At 45.5% G+C, this 21,516-nt stretch overlaps 5 protein-coding genes across 5 annotated transcripts; 3 read left to right on the plus strand and 2 right to left on the minus strand.

Moving 5' to 3' along the window:
* Positions 1-4,242: 4,242 nt before the first annotated feature.
* Positions 4,243-5,032, plus strand: AOL_s00173g118 (uncharacterized protein; the record flags this gene model as incomplete). The annotated part of the gene is made up of 2 exons (XM_011127860.1): positions 4,243-4,452; positions 4,529-5,032. 2 exons carry the CDS (start codon positions 4,243-4,245, stop codon positions 5,030-5,032), a joined length of 714 nt encoding a protein of 237 aa, XP_011126162.1.
* A 4,187-nt stretch (positions 5,033-9,219) lies between these two features.
* On the minus strand, positions 9,220-11,822 carry AOL_s00173g119 (uncharacterized protein; the record flags this gene model as incomplete). The annotated part of the gene is made up of 3 exons (XM_011127861.1): positions 9,220-9,334; positions 9,391-10,279; positions 10,343-11,822. 3 exons carry the CDS (start codon positions 11,820-11,822, stop codon positions 9,220-9,222), a joined length of 2,484 nt encoding a protein of 827 aa, XP_011126163.1.
* Positions 11,823-12,953: 1,131 nt separating this feature from the next.
* Positions 12,954-15,152, plus strand: AOL_s00173g120 (uncharacterized protein; the record flags this gene model as incomplete). The annotated part of the gene is made up of 1 exon (XM_011127862.1): positions 12,954-15,152. One exon carries the CDS (start codon positions 12,954-12,956, stop codon positions 15,150-15,152), a length of 2,199 nt encoding a protein of 732 aa, XP_011126164.1.
* Positions 15,153-15,931: 779 nt separating this feature from the next.
* AOL_s00173g121 (uncharacterized protein) lies at positions 15,932-17,674 on the plus strand (the record flags this gene model as incomplete). Its single annotated transcript, XM_011127863.1, has 2 exons — positions 15,932-16,371; positions 16,510-17,674. The coding sequence occupies 2 exons, from the start codon at positions 15,932-15,934 to the stop codon at positions 17,672-17,674; spliced, it is 1,605 nt and encodes a 534-aa protein (XP_011126165.1).
* Positions 17,675-19,158: 1,484 nt separating this feature from the next.
* On the minus strand, positions 19,159-20,699 carry AOL_s00173g122 (uncharacterized protein; the record flags this gene model as incomplete). The annotated part of the gene is made up of 3 exons (XM_011127864.1): positions 19,159-19,298; positions 19,393-20,257; positions 20,343-20,699. The coding sequence occupies 3 exons, from the start codon at positions 20,697-20,699 to the stop codon at positions 19,159-19,161; spliced, it is 1,362 nt and encodes a 453-aa protein (XP_011126166.1).
* Positions 20,700-21,516: the final 817 nt, after the last annotated feature.

A 21,516-nucleotide genomic window follows, 5' to 3' on the forward strand; every position in this document is an offset into this window, starting at 1 on the left:
CTAAGCTATTTCAACAGCGAGTGTATCGCATTTGGCCCGCAGCTGCTGTTCCAAGAGGCTGGTTCAGTTTTCGCTCCCAAATTACGTTTTCTCGGTATCCAAACCCACCTTTGCGAGTGGGCAGTAACATTGAATCTCTCTGAAACCATAGTATGCCATATGTTTCCAGCTGGGGCCATATACCAGATGATATGGTCCATATACATTCGTCAAGGGGTTAGTTAGGACTCATCCCACCTCCTTAGTGCTAGCAGCGCTAGGAAGGACCGGATATTTGTCATAACAGAACGAGGCCACATGTTTACGATGCCAACAAGAACCCATCTCTCGTTGCATCAGATTGTTGTTTGACTGTCTCCAACCATGAAGCCCTCATGAACATTTGTACCACCCGGTTTGGCCGGTCCAAAACCTGTTGTCCCTAGACAAGTGCTTTATTCCCTTGTATCGTCTTGGTCCTGGCTATTTCTGTAGTATTCTCGGTTAGAAAGACTATGGGAGATCTAAAAAGTGTACCTTACAGCATTGAAGGAGGGGCCAACGGTATTGACATAGTTGGTGGTTCTAACGAGATTTGACAACCTATTCTCATGTAAGGCCCCTCAGCAGAATCGTATTTTCCAGCATCGAGTACGATTGAATCGCCCTTGTGACTGCCGTAGTATTGGCTCATTGGAAGTATTTGAGCATCACGACACTCTGCAGATTCAGCTAGGAAGCTTTTGTTTCATTGGTGATGCGGTGTAAGGGTAAGCAGGCAGGGAGATAGTTTCGTTGCGCATGTGATCATGAGGGACATACAATGAGGAGCCGTGGCTTTCGAGACGACGGGACCATATATATCTAGATATAGATGAACCCGTTTCCTTGCCTTAGGACACTTATCCAGCTGGATCCAGATCTACAGAGCATTGTAGGCCCAAACTTCTTTCCCAAGAAAATACTTTTCCGGTCGTGTTCTAGATTAGTTCCGCCAGTGATCGCAATATCGTTGTCATTGATCAAAGGAAAGGGTATATTTCCGCACATTAAGCAGATAAGAGACGGCAATCGATTCGAATTGATGTCTATGTCGACTGTCGTATACACATCATCTTTCCGTATATTCTGTATATGCTTACGTGTTCATATGCATTGGGCATATCAAAGGGCACGCTTGATATCGATGCTATAGAATGATTAGTATTGTATGCACGAGCCGGGAAGTCTAGTGAGATTTGAGGTCGAGATAGGGTAGCAAGGCTGACAAGATTAAAAAGATGTCTAAATTTTACGAAACATATAGAGTATGTAAGGCAGTTTTTGAACCCCTAAGGCCGGAGAGCGGAATGGAAATCTGGTCCCTGTTCAGGAAAGTTCCCGATAGGGCTATGATCGATTCTCGACCCACTCACCCCGTCGACCATCTGCGTAGAGGGGCCAATTTGTTGGATCGACGACGCAACGCAAGAGAGAAGATCAAAGCCCCCTATGGGGCCAACATAAAACTACTCTCTGCATGCCGTCGGGAAAAAACCACCTTCCGAAATGTTGATATTTACAGGCGCACGAACCCCCTTCAGCTATAGTACGCATTATTTTCTCTCTTTTCTCTTATCTTCTCGGACGATAGATTACTTCTTCCAGAACACATCTCCCGAAGTTAAGAAAATTAATATAATATTAAGGCACCAAAGGAAATTCTTTCTCGATTCGAGAAAAAGAGAGTGACCCACTTTTCATGTGGCTGCAGTAATATGTATCCCGCTATATCACGCAGTAGTGGAAGCAGGTGCCACTTTTGCGGCTGTGCTTTTCTCGGATGCACATCCGAGGAAAGCGCGGTGAAGTGGCCCTGTAAAATCTTAGATGACGCAAGCTGTTTCGAGAAAGCTCTCAGAGGTTAAAAAGGTGGGTCAATTGAGATCCGTGTTCTTGCAGCCTGCGCAGCCACTCTTGGTATGTCGCTTGGAACAAAAAATGCTTGGAAGACTGCATCACAATTATGACTTTGGGAACTTCACTAACTACGGCTGTTCGGGTATAGTTACTTTATGACCCTGTGGGAGGTGTATGCTTGTGTGCAGGTCTTCCCGCCTTCATCTCGACAGACAAGGAGCTAGTTCATAAGGCTGTGGAATATATTTTTTCCTTATAGGGAGATGGGATTCTTGGGGACGACATTTTTTGGAAATAACGATATGCACATTGCATGACGGGAAGGATCAAGCCACGAAGGATTCCTGTTTATGTCTTACATTCTTCAAATTCACATCTTTATGGATACAGATTATTTTTCTTGGGGGGAGGGTTGGATATCGATTCGATTCGTCTGGTCGCCAAAACGGCTGAGAACGACGAACGAAACATCCAAACAATTACATAACAAAAAGGTAACCCATTTCTGGTAAAGCTCGATATGCATGGGAAGCTTGGTAACAAAAAAGTTACGTTCTGTTCGGAATACTTTCGCCGAAATTGACCTCGGGAGGAAAGCATGTGGATGACATTGATGACATGTTGGCCAGGGCCTTAAGGTTTGGAAAGAACAGACGAAGTCTTTTTAGCTTCGCCCTTTTCTTTCGATTCATGAAACTTGTCGACTCTATTTTTGGATGGTTCCCTTTCCAAGATTTTAGGTACTTCTCCACCTTGAATTAATCCTGTATATTTTTCCCGATTCTGGTCGGTTAGAAAACAAGAGGTCTTGGGACCACAATGACTTGATATGTGTATGCTGTGTTATGCATTGTAGTTGGAGCTATCGCGAGGCTCCGACAGCACACCCTTGGAAATTCGCTTAATGATCTTTTACCGGCTAAACTCCTCTCACATTAGCACTGACATACACACCTACACACCTTTATGTTGGAGTTCATTACTCAGCCTTCCCAGACGCCTTGCCCCGCTTAGCCCTGAGAGGGAATCTCAAATCATGAGGCAAGCACCCCAGTCTACTTTTAGCTCGGGAACTCGTCGCCGAACTGAGCGAGCTACACACACACAGTACATTACATACGTCGGTATGGCGCAGTGGGTGACTAACCAACTAACAGATACCCTCGGCTTCGTTCTCTTGTTCTCTTGCTTTCAACTGAACCTTGAACTGTGGGTCCTCCCAGGCATGTTCCTCTCTGCAAAATGAAACCACATGGGGAGTTACACAAACGGGAAAAAAGTGCTGACCAATGAAATCACGAACCGTCCTACTTGACCCTGCATCCACCAATCCCATGAACCACTAGAATAAAGAAAAAAAGATGAAAGTGACCACGATAGCGATAAGAAGGGGGGAAACTACATCTGGTCACAGTACCCCATCCATGGCAGTTACCACCAAATACAGGCAAAACCTACGCATTCCAAGAAGTATCTCAAGTATACAGTATACATGTACATGCGTATGTACAAATGCAGTCACCATGTACAAAGATCCCGCGCAAGAGATCGTATTAAGACATTTTGGGAGGGCTTGCGGCTGAGCTCCCGAGGATTTGTCAAAATTAACAACAGACTAGACCCAAGACTTTTCCAACAAACTGCAACAACCATTTCTTTTGCCCAGCATTTTCCGTCCGTTCTGGCTTTTGCTTTTCGCTAGCGCGCCAACCAGCGATCAGAGAGAGAGAGGCGACCCTGCCCATCATTTCTTTTTTTTTTTTTTCGAAGGATTATGTATGTATGAAGCCATCTTGTCTGCTTTGGATCTGGATGGTAAATTTGCTTTTTTTTGTTATACTTTCTCGTTCGTTTGTTGTAAAACACCATGCATGCAGGCATTCTTTGAAGGACCAACACCACTAACTAGGGGGGGGGTCCTTGGGTCTTGGGCCTTTGAATCCTCATGAGCCAGACCTTGATGAGCCTTAGCGGTTACCAACAAGATTAATCCCGTCTCGAAGCTGAAGGGGGAACTGAGAATTCTAGCAGTTGAGAGAAAAAGCAAAGTCTTTGTGAAGCACAGCGTGCATGGCGGGATATCATGTGCGGTACAGACACAAAGAACCCCAAAAAAGGGCCCAAGCTGAAAAATAATTATAAAAGATGCAGCTTCTGTCTGCCAAAAGTTCCGAATTATCTGTTTCTTCCCTTCATCATCATCACTTAAGAAAAAAAGCTTAAGAGCTTCTTTGAAAAAATAAATAATCAAGAGTGGGTCCTTTATACACAGGGAGACTCAGCGCAGACCATCTATCGCGATCGACTTTCAGAACCCGACAATATAATATCTCATTCAGATAGCTCAAAAATATCACAATTGCAATGGAAGCCAAACAACCAGGTGCTCCCGCCGCTCGCGGTTCCGGCATTGGAGGAATGGGCAATGAAATCCCAGTACTCCCAAGCTGGTTCATCTTCATCAGATACGCTCAGATCGTTTTGACCTTAATCGTCTTCGTCTGCTCTTGTGTCGCCCTCGCCCAAGTCAAGGGATACATCGTCGGATGGGGTGCTGGTTTCGCTCTTTTCACTGTATGTTCTTCTATATACCCCGCCAGCCATGAAATATATATAATATCAAGATACTAATATATATGTTATCCACTAGTCAATCTACACCGCCATCTTCCTCGCCGGCGTCCTCCTAGTTCCCAAATTTGCCCCGCAATTCTACTTCAAATGGTTCTGTCTCGGTGGTGAAGCCTTCGCCGTCCTCTGGTGGCTCATCTCCTTCGCCGGTCTCGCAACCTGGGCCAACCTCCTCTCCGTCTTTGGCGACCTCGACAGCAGGTTCTACAGCGGATATAAGACTGCATATGGAGCTTGCGCTGCCGGTGCTGCATTCGGTGCCTTCAACTGGATCGCATTCTGTGTCACTCTCGCCTTCTACGCCATCGGATGCCACAAGCACCGCACTGGAAAGATGGGATGGAACGCCGGTGGTGTCGAGGCTGGTGGTGCTTCTATGGGACCAATTGGTGTTCAGAACACTGGTGTTTCGCAGCCAGCTTATGACCCAACTCCAGAGCCAGTTGGATATGGATACCAGGGACAGCAACAGCAGTACCCAACTGTTCCAACTCCAGCTCCATCTCAACCATATCAACAGTAAAAAGAACATAAAAACCATATACTCAAGATTCCTAGCAAAGAAGTGGAAGTGCAATAATCTATGATTTGGTTTCTTTTTGTTTAATCGATATCCGGGGAGGATGAAAACATCACGATTTTCCTTTTTTTTCTTTCTAATTATTATCATCAGCCGTGTTTCCTTTTGTATAAACTTCCTCTTTCCTTCCATTACTTTTGCAAAGTCTACATATGTCTTATGTATGCAAAGCTAATATTCTGGCGTTTTCTGCAAATTTTCCTGTCCTTAACTAACTCTAACTTGGTACCCACATTTATACCTCTTTGTCGTCTTTTTTTCGTTCTTGTTTCATACGGAGTCAAAGAAAGGCCATTGTCTGGATCTATCTTCATTTTACACGTCTATAGTTTCTGGGGGGATAATACAAATACTACTTCTTTTGAAGCTTCACAAATTTAATCAGAAAAAATGCTTTCGTAGAACAAGTGACGTGTAACATGCACAGGCACCCGCCATCCAGAGCGGGGGCCGACCTCGAGATTCGAATCGATCCCGAAATTAATTAAACAAAACGGCTACCTCCAACAAAACCGACACCAAAAAACCAGACCCTGCAAGGTCCCAGTCAGCCAAGACGAAGACGAAAAATAAAAAATAAGTTGAAAGTCAAAGTTACCTAAGAAGCGGTTCCACCAAGCACGTAACGTTTTACACTATTTACCAAATTATATACCCGAAATTCCACCGGTCCGTCTATTTTGTTCATTTCAATTTCAAACCACTCTATCCCTCGAGCTCGCCGGAAAGAAAGAAAAGAAGGAACAAAATGGCAAATCCAAAACGATCTCACCCGAGTCAATCATGCTACCCGACGGCGTAAGCGGCTTACACCAAGGCGAGCGGCTTGAGATTAAAATTCATAAAAAAAAAAATCCTTCGAAATCCATGGGAGGGGACCAGGTTAACCGAACGAACAACTTGCGCCAATATGGGGGAGGGAACCGAGTACTTGCATTGATGGCACTGGTTTCACGATAAAATACTACATCACACACATTGCATACATACAGGAAGTACGTACACCAGTACACACGTATGTAGGAACCCCGCGCAGGCTAGTTACGAGGATACGTCTAGGTATAGCCCACAAAGCAAAGACGTATGTACGCATGCGCAGTTTCTATTTCTGCCTCCTCCCAGGCACTCATAATCCTTCAAAATTGGAGTCACAGGTCGCGAAAAAGGAAGAGTGACCTTGAAAAGAAAAAAACACCCCGGCTCTGCAGGCCTGGCCGATCCACGCTTAGATCAGCATTAGCTTGAAACCAAGGAAGAACGGCACATCCCGGTCGAACCTGCGAAAAAAACACCTCGCGATCTCATTTCAGTACCTTCCGAATCAATTACAATCACATAGCTATCGTGTGTGCGGCTGAGATCAATATTCCATATTTTCAAGACGATAGCAGGCAGAAAAAGCTGGGGCGATAGGCGCGCACCCATTCTTCGCCACCCAAAGGATCATACAATCCGGATGGGCTTTGTTTTCTTTTCTTTCTCAGCTCGATTTCAAAATTTTAAATGAATGAACCAAAATCTAACCAATTGCGAATTTAAATCCATCATCTGCGGACGCAAATTTCTTCAAACAAATTTTTTTTTTAAAAAAAATTACAACATTCCTGAATACATGTACTTACCTATTTACTTACTTACTTGCGGTCCAGAGTACATGTACATTCAACGAAATGAGAGAGTCCGGGCGAAAAAAGCACGACATCGATGCATCGAGCTGCACATCCCGATTTGATAGACATTTAAGATTGGCTTAGATGCTACTGCTCTGGACAGGTAGCACTACTAACATAATCATCAGAAACAGGATCTCGATCAGCAGGCCACATACCCACCACACCGCCAATGTTGGCCCCCTGGCCAACCTCGACTCTATCCTAGCGCTTTTCGCGTGTGTACATGTATGTCTTAGATATACTTTACATAAGAACTCACTTATTCAGATACACCAAGTTAAGTAGACGAATTCAGTTCATGAGAAAGAAGAGAAAAAGAGGAGAAAAAAGAGGGTGTGGCAAAGCGCTTCGAATCGAGATAGTAGATCAGCTGAGGGACCGGTACAAGCACTTAGCTTAGCTGGTACCGAAGTTCGAAAGTCAGTCGATCAAGGACCCTGAGCACACCGCCCGCTCGCGCCCAGCCTAGCCCCGGCGCTCCAGCAGTTTTAACGTAGGTATGTATGTTGTAACTAAGTATGTAATTGGTTACCCCCAATTAATCTTCAATTTCGAATCCCACCGACGGATATGTATACGAAATACGTATCCGCGGAGTTATGCATGCATCGTCGTTTTCTTTCTCTTCCTGTTTCTCCTAGCCTTGGCTTGAGCTCGGGTCCCAAATAAGAGAAAAGCGGAGAACGTGCTTGACGTGAAAGAAAACTCCACATTTGGGTTTGAAAAAGAAAGGAAATTTTAAAACCCGATCGATTTCTCGGCTAGGAATTACTTCTAAGACACTCTGATCGCAGCAGCTAATACATCTCCTTAATTATAAGTATCCGAAACGAATTCATAGGAGGAGACTGTTAATTGCTTACTTAGCATGTATGAGTAACGATATAGTGGTCTAGTTGTTACGATATAGTACTATTAAAAGATTTAGAAAGAAAGAAAAAAAGATATTGAATTGGTTAGAATAATAGACTCAAACTCTGAATCAAGATCAAGATCCTAAGACCGAGCTCGAGCTCGAGCTCGGTAATTATAAAATGTACTTTTGTCATACATATCTATTCAAGTTCCAGTCCGATTACGTATCTCCATCAAGTCTTGGGTAACATCGTCCAAACCTCATACATCATCTGTCGAGTATAATATCTATTTCGTCTCAACTTTTTTTTCCCCATTCGCCTAAAAACCAAAACCTGCATGAGTTAGTGAATTATAAGGCAAAACCTGCATATATCCGGATATCCTTCTCTCGAAAAATCCCTTAAAAAAAATCCTCCACTTTTCACTTGGCCCTGACATATATGCATAACCGCTGTCTTGTCCCGAGGTTCACATGTTAATCAATATAAAAAAAAAGGCTTCGATGCCCTGTTTTCTATGTCGGAGAGAGAGAGAGTATCGTATAGCGTATGTCCATGCGTATGCATTCCATCCAAAGCAGTCTAAGTATATACGTAGGTTGTTATTGCATATCGAACGTTATACCGTCCACAAGCGTATTGAATTTATAAATTCTTTCAACATACGGAGCCTCAAAGACCCTGAGCCAATGCATTAATGCTAACCCCCCAGCATCCGGATCAACCTTCAAATCCCTTCCCCTGCAAACCACGATTCCATGAATATCCAATACCCGTTGAATCTAACTAGTAGGGGATTACCTTAACTCCTTTAACTCCTATAGCTACTCGAAGCCACATGTAACCACATAACGTTAACAAAACGTCGACAACGTTTTACAAAAGCGCATTTCATAAGAACCCTTCTCCCATATATCCGCCCTGGTCTGGGCCCGAACCCTCTTAATTTGGTTTATGCTTCGGAAAGAAAAGCCACATCCGCATACCCATATGATATGACGTTGTTGAGAATAATTCACTCCTCTCCATCAATATACAATCTTGAATTGAAACACCCCCCAAGGCATCTACACTACATTCTCATCCTATAACCCCCTTTCCCCTACCGCCCCCAAAATCCGTTTCTCCAAAGCTCGATTCAACGGGGGCGGTATCGTAATTAATAGAACCAAAGAGAGCAAAAAAGTGGTAAAACACCAAAAGATATGACACAGCATCCAAAGCTATGAACGAACGGGATGATGAAAAAAAAGACAAGAAGAAAAGAAAGAAGTAACCCCCCCGAATGCCACCTGCGAATGAAAAGCTTCCGTATCACCTCAAACCATTCACCGCCGTCCCCACCGTTCACACTCTCCAAATGATAAAGAAAGAAAGAAAGAAAACTAAAATCAAGAACTCAACGCCAAACATGCATCGACCGCTAACCCGACTCTAGATATCACCCCATACTCGTTAGCTTCTCCCCTTTCATCCACAACATCGCTTCGAACATATAGCCACAGAGATCAAAGAAAAATAGCATTATACAAACCTCACCACAAGATTGATGAATATGATAGTAATATAGCATATAAAATCCCAAAAAAAAAAAACAATCTCACACAAACCAAAGCTTAATAGGATTCAATGAGCTTACTAACCTCCCATCCTTTAACCGTACCACATCGTCAATGATGTCTTTATCCAAATCTGGGAACATGGCCGATAATATTCTACCACAAAGCGATTAGCATCTGTCAATTTCAACGTGTCAACAAAAAATACTCACCCGACCACGTTCTCATGTTCCGCCCTTTGTATCCTCACAGCCTCCGCTGTTTCCGCACTCGCCTGTCTGGCAGCACTCTCTGCTGCCTCCAGTGCTTCGGGTTGTAAATACCTCGCCCCGGGAAAACCATTCGTCGGTGGCGGGTTCTGATTCTGAGCTTGAGCTTGCTGCGCCTGTAAGCCTTCTCGACTATTCGGCCTCGGACTTGTCCGCGGTGTATTTCCCGGCAACGGCGTGCTAACCGGCCCGGCATCCACTGTCACAGGATGTAACTGCCTCGTAATATCCTGCTGACTCTGTTGACTCTGCTGACTCGATGAATCATCTCCAAATATCCTCCCAATTGTGCTAAGCGGTTTTTGTATTGTTCTCAACAATCCTGCTACTGCTGCTTTCTCTTCATCCCCACTTCCTGCATTTGCATTAGTATCCACACTCCTCCTTCTTTCTGCACTAACTCTCTCTTGCGTATCTGCCGCCATCGCGGCAGACATAGATACACTTCTCACGCCAGCACCACCACCACTACCCTGTGGAGGACCCTGCCCACCTTCACCGCTTACACTGCCTCTAGGTGTGCTCCCTACAACAGGACTGATCGGTTCCTTCACTTCTGCAATTTTCCTTACTGCTTCTTCCACGTTTTTTTCAAACTCTTCATCTTCAATAGTCAAACTACTTCTGTCGAGTCCTTCGATAAACTGGATTGCCCCCGAAAGCGACGATAGGTAGTACCCTGCTTCACCGCCAAGTTTGTCGGGATTGCGGAAGCGGAGTATGTATTGAATGTTACTGACCAAGTGTTCAGGGTTGGCTCGGAGGACGACGTAGATCAAGAGTGGGACAAAATCGTCTGCTGATTGTGTCGAGTTTGCGTGCCGTAGTAGTCCTACACACTATTAGTTTTTTTTTCTTTGGTGGTCGATGTAGAGATGGATATATCGCTGCATACCAAATATGACTTTACAGCAATTCAGCACGCAAATAACTTTATCCCTCGGTGCCCTGTAATTATTGATTTTCAATAGCTCCTGCACCGCTAAACTCAAAAATTTACGTCCGCTCTCTCCAACTGGTTTTATATCGAGGTGCTCCTCTCTAACCCATCCATATATTGCCACTTTTTGTGCCAAAATCTCATCCCTCTCGACGTCCTCCTGATGTTGCCCTCTCCTTCCCGGCATGTGAGGATTCTGCCGTCTTTTCCCTCGTTTATCAAGCGGCGAAGGCGGAGGCGCTATCGCAGGTGAAAAAGTCTGGGTATATAGTCTATTCATAACAAGTTTCTCCATTCCTTCCTTTGCATTATCGAATTCTAAATCCGAGACTTCGCGCCAGACATCGCAGATGGCCATTTTGTTGTGAATAAAGTCCAGAAAATCGGAGATAATTTTGACTTGCTCGTGGACCACCCATTGTCGTTTTCCGAATTCGTTGAGGAAGGAACGGAGGAAGCGAGCCACGGGGTCGGCGGTACGGTGACGGAGTTGTTCGAGGAAACGGTGGAAATCGAAAGGTTGTGGAGGTTCCGGATCTGGTGCCGGCGGGGGAGGGGTGGGTTCAGCGGGAGAGTGGGGATCTAGGGTTGTGGAGAAGCGACGGTTTAATTGCGGGGGTAGATGTTTCTCGGTGGATGATGACGTTGACGGGGATCTCGGGGTGGTTGTAGGAGCAGAAGTATTGGCAGCAGGTCTGAGGTTCTCAAGACTGGATGTTCGAGGTGGGATATGTGAAGCTGGCGTCTTTTCGGACAGGGTTATTTCGTCATTATTGGTAGTAGGAGGAGGAGGAGAAGGAGAAGATGAAGATGAAAAGGGTTTTGGGTCCTCGAGGTCGGATTGTGGGGTTAACTTCGGAGAGAACTGTGACATGATACTTCTGATCTCTCCCTTGGTATCCTGCCCCTCCTCCTCTTCAGCGGCGTCCAATATAGACGATCCAGATAAGGAACGGCCATGAGATTTAGCAGGGTATCCCGGGTGTAGTCTTCCATTCTCAGGAGGAGGCAAAGCTGGTAGGGCAGCGTTCCCAGCAGACTTTGTCTGAGTTGTCTCTGCTTTGGAGAGGACGTCTTCAGGAGTGGGTAAAGGCTTATCCTTTGGAGGAGGAACGGGAGCCGGTGGAGAACTGGGGAGAGTCTGAGATAGAGAATCCTTTACTTTCGTAGGAGATTTAGGAGATGTTATATCGAGCTTGGAGAGGGATGTGGAGAGATCAGACGAAGTATCGGTGGGGTCGACAGATAGACCGGAAGGTGGCATTGTAGCAGGATTCGTGGGGGATTCCTCCCATTCTCTGGCATCGGTCATGATGGACGACGTAGCGAGGTCTTCTCTACTACCGTCATTATGAAGTGTCTGAAGTTGTGATTGTGGTTGTGACTGTGACTGTAGTTGTGGTTGTTTTGCATGGAGGGCGGTGTCCTCCTGCATGGCAGCGACTGCAGCGTGGTGGACCCGGACGAGTACCTATTCAGTCCAGCAGCACCTATAGCTCCAGCTCCAGCTCTAGCTTCGAGAACGATGACCCCTGTTATAACCAACTTATAGGGATAACAACCAGATAAACGATGTGACAAGCCGGTTTCTGGATGGCCGTTAAACGAAGGTCTTGAATAGAGAGATATGGGAGATGGTGGGGAGATGGCGATGATGTTGATGTTGATGACGACGACGATGGTGTTTGATGTTTGGTGTTTGATGTTGAGGAGAAGAGAAGCAGAAGAAAGAAGAGAAGTCCAAGCGAGCTTGCCAGATAGCTTCGACCACTTCAACCTCAACCTCAACCTTTGGATATGTCGATAACTGAAAGATTTATCTTGGTTCTTTTGAAGCCCCTGAATGGTGATGCTTCTATATAAATAAATAGATGTCCAGGAGAAATCGGAAGAGAGGAATGCGATCGACCGGGAACTAAATGTAAATTAGAGATCGAGTGAAGTTGAGTGGGCGGGCCGTTTGAGTGGACCCGCCTAAGTCGAGTCGAGTCGAGTCTCGACCGGGGGAGACTTTGACTTAATCAGTTGACCAATTATTCCTTCCATTCTTTCAGCCACAGCACTGGCCACTTTTATGTAATTTGGGAATTGTCGTGAGAATTGTATTTGAAGCATTCGAAGTGTTCTATGTCGAGTGTCTATGGGAAGGTGTTTCAATACACGTGGATGTTAAGATATATATATGTCTCTAGATTCTATACTCGTTACTTGAATACCCAAATACTCTCCTTCTGATAAAGCTCTCTAATTAATCTACTTATTTTATACTATTTTGTACTATTTTATTTTACTAAATTTATTCTATTCGATCTATTTTATTCTATTCTTCTTAGTTAGGCTCTTCTTGGCCGGTGGGTGATATGTGGTTCAGTTAAGAGTAAGTCAAAGTGGGTCTGTGCCGAAACACCAAAAAGTTCCAACCAGCGCTCGCTTAGAAAAATTTCAATTCTTCAGCGCTCGTTCGACTCAAAACCTTCTTCAACATCAACCTCATCATCACCGTCTCATTGTCTTCCTTAGTTAAGAGAAACATCAAGGAGAAGGGGAAGAACGAAAAGGAAAAACAATGGCGCCACCTCCAAAGAAGCTAAAGGCCACCCACCCCGATGCACAATCTTCTACCGGCGCCGTCGACAACGGCGACCAAAAACCTGCACCAGACGCCGACATCTCCGGCCAGCGAACCGTCTTCGTTCGCTCCCTCAACTACTCTACAACTACAGATTCCCTTTCCGCCCATTTCTCCTTCATCGCTCCTTTAAAACATGCTACCGTAGTTATAGATCCAGCTACAAAAGCCTCCCGGGGTTTCGGTTTCGTCACATTCACCGATCCAGCTGATGCTGTCAAAGCCGTCCAAGAGTTCAACGGCAAGGTCTTCGAAGGTAGACATATAAAAGTCGAGATCGCCCAGGCTAGACATAGAGATGGTGATAAACCTGCTATTACCTCTACCACTGCTGTTCCTGTGGGCAAACCAGCAAAGGATGTTGACATCAAAAAGCGGAATCCGCGATTGATTGTTAGAAATTTACCTTGGTCTGTGAAAAAACCGGAGCAATTAACACCTTATTTTACGAAATTCGGAAAGGTCAAGGAGGTTATTATTCCTCGAAAGGATGGCTCAAAGTTTGGTCCAATGGCTGGGTTTGCTTTTGTTACTCTCAGAAAGGAAGAAAGTGCACGGAAGGCTATCGAAGCTATAAACGGCACTGAAATCGAGGGGAGGACAGTCGCTGTTGATTGGGCTGTTGAAAAGAATGAGTGGAAGCAAAAGACCACCGAAGAAGAGGAAGACGATGATGAAAGTGATGAAGAGGCGGGTGGGAAGGGAGAAAAGGAAGAAGAGGATCCCATGGACATTGATGAAGAACTCAACCAAGCCGCCATCGAGTCCGACTCTGATTCTGGCTCAGACGACGACATGAAGGACATAGAAGACCAAGAAGACGACGAAGACGAAGAAGAAGACGATGTACCCCAATCCACCAACGACACCGTCGTCTTCATCCGTAACATCCCATTCACAACCGATGACGACGGCCTCTTCGAACACTTCAAAGAAAATTTCGGTCCTATCCGTTACGCCCGTGTAGTCCTAGAACATGACACAGGTCGCCCTCGCGGAACAGCCTTCGTTTCATTTTACAACGAATCTGACTTCGAAGAATGCGTCGCCAACGCTCCCAAAAATACTGTTCAAAATATCCCATCCTCTGGGAAAGGTGGTGCTAAAGCTTCAGTCTTACAATCTGAATCACTCGACCCCACAGGAAAATATACCCTTGATGGACGAGTTCTTTCGGTTTCAAAGGCTGTTTCTAAGGAAGAAGCCGGAAGGTTGACCACCATTGGAACTGAGAAGCGAGAAAAAGTCAAAGCTGAACGAAGAAGATTGTATCTTCTAAACGAGGGACAGATATCACAGAACAACCCGCTGTATGCCAAACTGTCCCAAGCAGATATCAAAATGCGAGAAGAGAGTTATAAACAACGAAAGGGATTTTTGGAGAAGAACACTACTTTACACTTGAGCCTGGTTAGATTGAGTGTCAGAAATATCCCTAGGAATATTGATGAAAAGGACCTCAAAATGATGGCTAGAAAGGCCCTCGTGGAGTTTGCCAAAGAAGCCAAAGAAGGAAAGCGAGAAGGTATCAGCAAAGAGGAGGCTAGGCGTGGGGGCCAAGAGGCAAAGGAAGAGGAGGCTCAAAGGAGAGCTAAGGGTAAAGGTGTGGTCAAGCAGGCTAAGATCGTGAGGGAAAAGAGTGGCGCTGGGAGAAGTATGGGTTATGGTTTCATCGAGTACATTGGTCACAGGTGGGCCTTGATGGGTCTGCGGTGGTTGAACGGACGAGAGGTCGCACATTTGACAGTAGAAGAGAAGGAGAAGAAGGGAGGAGACGAGGTCTTGGAGGTTAGCAAGGAAGACAAGAAGAGGCGATTGATCGTTGAGTTTGCTCTGGAGAATGTACAGGTGGTGCAAAGAAGAAAAGACAAAGAAAAAGCAGCGAAAGGAAGGCTCCCCAGGACGAAGGAAGAAAGAGAAGCTCTGGATAACGACAAAAAGTTCAAGGGCAAGGGTGATAGGAAGAGGAAGTGGTCAAAGGGTGGCGAAGAAGAACAAGAAAAAGGGGAGAAGGGGAAAGATGCTGAGGAGAAGCAGAAGGGTAAGGGGAACCCGGAGAAATGGGACAAGGAGAAGAGAGCAGCCCAGATCATCGCGAGGAAAAGGCAGAAGAGGCGTATGAGGGGTGGTGCTTAGTTCACTCTCGGATTCCTTCTGTATTATATGCATGACATAGTACTGTATATCTGGATATGTTATTCTATGGTGTAGCTTTGTATATATATGGAGATACCATACGTTAATGATTAAAAGTAACAATCGATTTATTTCCATATTTTATTGATTCCCATCATGATATCACAATCCTTGTACTGTGTACAGGTATATACAGGTTGGATGGGTAGTAGAATGCTGGTGTTAATGTGGCTAGTGATGTAGATACCAGCCACATATTGACTGGGCTGGGTGTGGCTGAAAGAGCGAGCAAAAGAACGCGCCTGGAACTGTTCTGCGGCAGACCAACCCAACGTTCACATCAAACATCAACGAAGGACGTCAATCACCTCCACCAAACAACCATCCCATCAACCTCATCACCACCGTCTCATCGCTCTCACCAACGCTCCAAAATACCTCTCAGAACCCTACCAAAGCTCTTGCACAAGCCACATACCATCCGTCCATACCAATTGGCCCCTCCCCGCTTCTCTCGCTATCTCAAAGAGACCGTAAAACTAGCCACAGCTGAAACCGTTCACTAGAGCTCTGTAAAAACGCGCCTGAAGCTTCCTCTTCATCAGACTCTATCATCACCAACCGTCACCGTCACCACCGCCACCTCCATCGCCGTCAGGCAACCGTATTTACACCACAACACCTGACTGGCCGTTCTCCCAGGCTGATCGGGGGACTGCACCGTAACTCGGCGCCCACTAACTGTCCCTCCTAACAACCCACCTCACACGCCGACCAAAATGTCCACACCTGTTCCGCATCTTTCACGATCGAATTCGGCCGTTCGTGGGGCCTCATCCACACCGGCGCCCCAAACAAATGGCAATGGCGTAGCTCTAGCTACCGCTTCTGCCACCACAAATGGCACATCCGACCAGTCACTCTATCGATTCACACCCCAAGCATACACGACGAACTATGCTACCCGCATAAAGGGATCGCTTCAAACAATGCTACTGCCCCCTGCAGTTCAAGCATCGACATCTACTCTGCCACCGAGATCTGCTAGAAGAGGTCAGACAACTGTCAATTATGCTGAGGATGACGACGACGATTTTGGAGATAGGGACTCGAGACGTGGCGGTGGTGGGGGTGCCGCCGCCGCTGCTGTTCCCGAGGATATCACTGAGCCTGTCACGGTTCCTGGAAAATACCCACCAAAGTCTTTACCCTGGCGAAGGTACTTAACTTTTTCCCTCTTGTGGGCCTCTTCGTACCCCTTCATATTTCCTTGCCTCGTACCCGGACCTGGAAGCATATTTCCCTACAGTACCCAGTTATGAATTTTGCTAACAGAAGCCATAAACCAACCATACAGATCCTTAGAGCAAAGCACAAAGGCGGCGGAGCTTCCTGAAGTTCTTCTTCCCATCCTCTTCGAAAAGGATATCGACTCTACAAAGAAAATCCGTGAGAATTTCACCTGGAATCTCTATGAAGCTGACATTACACCTGAACGCTTCGCACGACAGTTATGCTTGGATCTTGAGCTTGATCCCCGCTTGATTGTTGACGACTTGGTTACGGCTATTCGTACAACCTGCCAGGAATGGGCTCCTATCGCTTGTCTCGCTCTTCCCGAGACATTTGTCGACCCCATCACTGGTGCTATAGGGTATTACCTCTTCCCGGTCAAACTCAATGTCCAATGTGGGGTGGATACTCTGACCGACCAGTTCTTGTACAACATGTTTGAAGAGGAATTTACCCCAGAAATGTTCGCCAATGTCACTTGTAACGACATTGGATACCATGGAGAGTTCCGTGGTGCCGTTACCACCGCCATGCGTGAGGAGCTCTTAAAAGCTAAGAAGGAAATGTTCTTCCCCTCAGGAGCAGTTGTCCATTATAACTGGAAAGCCGATGGTCACTCCCAATTCCAAGGCATTCGCTACGACCCGGAGAATTACGGAAGCCAGTGGTCCCCGAATATCGATAAACTGACACGAGATGAAGTTGAACGCAGAGAATCCGACAGAGAAAGAGAGACCCGTCGACTCAGACGTGAAACCACGAGGCTGAATCCAGTCAATGCGGCCCAGGTTTGGTTGTACGGAACCAACGGTGTTCCAACCACTGAAATGCCCGTTCCTGGAAGTCCCGGTGGTGGCATTCTCGATACATTCTCACGAAGGAAGCGTCAGCCTATGGTTCGGGATCGAGACGACTCGCCGATGCGCAAGGGTAGTATTGGTGGACAAGGTGGATCCAACACTCCTGCTCAATTGGCTAGTGCACCAGTCCCACTTCCTGATAATATGATACTCCAGTGGAGGTGCAGCCTTTGTTGTATCAATGGGTTGAATACCTGGGGCGTTAGAGACGGGCCTACGGGGAAATATACCCTCTGTGCTATCTGTGGGTATCTCTATTACGAGGAGAGGGTCTTGCCTGAGTGGCGACGAGGGATGTTTTTGAATGATCTTACCGACCCGGACATCAAACCCGATGGATATGAGATGGATGGAGCTCGTATGGGTTAAAAGTACCTTTTCTAGGTGCTTTGTGGGATTTTTGGACCGGTTATGGACATTAATATTAAATAACGGAACGGTCCGTCAAACCACTCTGCCTTGATCGCTACGGACTTTTGCCATACCTCCTTTTTCATCCAGGGGCAATCCATCCATGATTCTTGTATTCTTATTTCATTTCTTCACGTGTATTCTACCACGATTTTTCCTTTTCCTTTTCATTTTTTTGTTTTTTTTTTTCGGTGGGAAGAGGATAATTCCTTGTCACTCCTCTCCCACCCACCCTTTGTCTACGAAGCTCAAGCTCGTCTCTCTTTTTCCTTTTCATTTCATTAGATGGGTCACGGTGTTTTTGAATCATATTATTAATTTTTATTCTATTTTATTTCATTTTATTTATATTTTATTCTCTCCTTTCCCTATTCTTCTATTCCCCCCACTCTCTTCCTTACCCTCCACGCCTAATTTCGCATCTACGCTTTGTCTCCCACAACATGGTCTACCCCTCACATAATTTTCTATTAATCACCTAAAAACCCGTGCTTGACACTTTTTACTCTTAACTGCTTAGACCAATATGTATGCATGTACATGTATGTACTCTACCAACTTGAGCGATCAATCGAGGATTAGTCCGTGGGAGGTGGCCGTGGCCGTTTAGGAGGGAGGAAGAGAATAGAAGATAAAAAAAGTATTAAATTATCAGTTACCTCATTTTTACAGTGTAGTTGATAAAATAATTAATATTATGTCAATGATGCCCCGTTAATTGCTGTGATCATGATCTGTCAGAGCTCCTGCATGTCAAGTCTATATATATAATTGTGGCTTTTGCTTTGACTCTAGTTGAAAGAATATTGATAAATTGCAGTGCTGTACTGTACATATACATATACACTGTATACTAGCGTATAGGCAATAAGAGACTACGTATAGGCAATAAGAGACTACGTATAGGCCACCGTTCACAGCAGAAGAATTCGATATCATATCGATGTATCTGCATGCCCTTACTATAATTGAAAGGAAAAGCTTGATAATCAGGAATTCAAAAAATAGACCGGTTAAGAAATTATTTATCTCCATTGAGAATCTAAGGATATTTATTCTCTGATTGAGTGATATAATATATGTATGTGTGTGTGTGCGTGTGTGTCTGTGTTTATGTCCGTATTAGGAACATTTTCCGCTGTTAGAGGAGAAGATATCCCACATGTGCTGGCCGTCGACGTACGAACCAGTATTAGAAAATATCTGGGTAGCACTGTAAGGTACCCCCTATAAAAGGATGCATCCCGTCACAAAAAAAAAAAGAAAGAAAGAATTAAGAAAGAAGCATTGATCATGAGCAAAACCAGCAACCATGAAAGCTATAACAAAAAAAAAGGAAACACTTAGGAGATGAACAATAGGCTCTCATCCTCTCGTGTCAACATCAAATAACCCCGCCCTTCTCGAAAATAGGGGAGAAGTCAAAAATACAAAAGAGATTTTTATAACTTCGACCCCCTTGTAGCTTCCAACGCCAATGTCTTCGCCTGGAAGATCTTAACCAGTTGCCTAACTCCCAAATCCAACAATACGTCCTCCGATCCACCTGGAATCCTAACCACATTTACCTCCCTGAAGATTTCTATAAACCCCAGTTAAAACCTATTAGCACACATACCACTCAAGACTATCGGTAGATATATAAGAAAGGGAAGAAAAAAGGGAAGAAAACATACTCTCAACCGTCTCCCCCAAACCACTCCTCGTTAGCCCATTCCCTCCAAACAACAACACCGCACACTGCGAGCATTCACTCAACACCATCCCCGAATTCGCCTTACACATAGCCGTCATACCCCCCAACTCCACATCTCCGACTTTCTTCTCCAACTTCTGCATCATATAAACAATCTGCTCCACCCAAGCCCACTGACTCTCCAACATAACCGCACACTTCGCAATTCGGTGTCTAACAACTGGTTGTTCAACCAACGTCTTCCCGAACGCTTCGCGCTTCATAACATACTCCGCTGCCGCCGCCAAAACCACCCTCGCAGATCTGGTGGCTCCAATAGCAATAGTTAATCGCTCATGGTTGAAGTTCGTCATGATGTATTTCATCCCCATCCCTTCCTTTCCTATTAAATTCTCAACGGGGACTTTAACTTCGTCCAAATCGATGAATGTAGTTCCACTTGTACCTCCACCGGAGATTTTAATCCTTCGTCTTTCAACTCCCTTTCCTTCATTCTCTTTCAATGGGACAAAGAGTAGTGAAATACCATTAGGACCTGGTCCGCCAGTTCTTACTGCCATGGTGGCGTAATCGGACCAGATGCCGTTTGTGATCCATTTCTTTTGTCCTGTGACGATGTAATATTTCCCACATGACGATTTTGTGGCGGTGGTGGAGATGTTGGCTACGTCTGAGCCGGCGGAAGGTTCGGTGATTGCAATACAGCAACGAGTTCGACCGTGGAAAAGGTCCGGGAGGAAACGACGTTGAAGGGCAGGGGAGCCAAATTTGTAGAGAGGAGGGATGCCGTAGGCTACACCTGTGTTGATGGATGCAGCTGGGCCGGAGAGACCGATTCTTAGCATCTTTTTTTGAAATCATGGTCAGTCTTTTGCCCCTTTTATTTGTTTATTTGGTATTATGGTATTGCATATGAATGCTGATACACACCTCATCAGTATAGATCATTGAATGAAAATAATCAAAATCCTCAACCTTCAACCCACTAGCGAACTCGTGTATTCCCGCGGCCTTCAATTGTTCAACAGGCAACGGAGCGGGGAATGCAGGAACAATCATATTCGCATCTGCAAAAGTTTTAAAAAGGGTTTCTGGTACATCTCCTTCATCTTCCCAAGATAAGGCATTGGCGAACTGGGACGATATGAAGGAACGACAGTGAGCCTGCCAGGCATAATGGGAGTCGTTGTAGTAAGGAGATGGAAGACCCGTGAGATAGGCGGGTTCGGAGAATGGGACTACAGGGTTTGAGATGAGTGGACGGGAGGTTGAGGATTGGGGAGACATGGTGGTGGTGGTTATGATGGTGATGATGGGATGGATGGAGATGGATTGGATAGCTGTCTAGTCCTAAGCTCTGAGATGGGATGGGACTTTGTTGGATTTTGTGTGTTGGCGAAGTTAAGCCTCAAGCCGGACTAAGCAGCGTATGGACGATGGCGATTACGGCAGTGATGTCGCGATGGATCAAGTTCAAGTTAGAGATGGAAGTTTACGAAAGAGATGGGGGGAAGCAGGGAAAGAAGGAGAAGAAGGAGGAGGAGGAGAAGGAGAAGTTAAAATAAAAACTAGACTTGAAGCCGGCTCTTAAAGGTAACATACCAGGTATGTACAAGTCAGAGGTTAGAGGTAAGTATATGGGTATCCCCAACCTCGGTGCAATACAAACATTCTGATACACGCGATCGTTATAAGACCTGCCGCATTCTCCGCGACGCCAATGCAACTTTGATCTCAGCCAGCTCTTCGAACATCAAATCTAACAGCCCATATCCAATGAGCATACATACCGCAATAAGGAAAGGTTCATAGACTTAACTTTAACCCGACTCCGTACCTCACTAACTCTCCACTGAATCCCGCGGCCGAATTCGGCAGATAATCTATAATATACTATATACTATGGGTCTCATAGGTCTCGTACGTAAAGTCTCGTAAGATCCAACTACTTATGGACCCCATATGCGACAAAAAATGACTATAGCGTCCAGCTTTCCCCAGACCCTTTGATGGTAATGGTTGTACCTGGATTGGCCATGGAGAGGAAATGCGGAGAAAAGAATGTGGGTCTCGTTCACATGTCTTTCTCCAGGCTATCCCCGGT

The sequence above is a fragment of the Orbilia oligospora genome (genome assembly GCF_000225545.1).
Source record: "Orbilia oligospora ATCC 24927 unplaced genomic scaffold scaffold00173, whole genome shotgun sequence".
In the NCBI taxonomy this organism is placed as follows: domain Eukaryota; kingdom Fungi; phylum Ascomycota; class Orbiliomycetes; order Orbiliales; family Orbiliaceae; genus Orbilia; species Orbilia oligospora.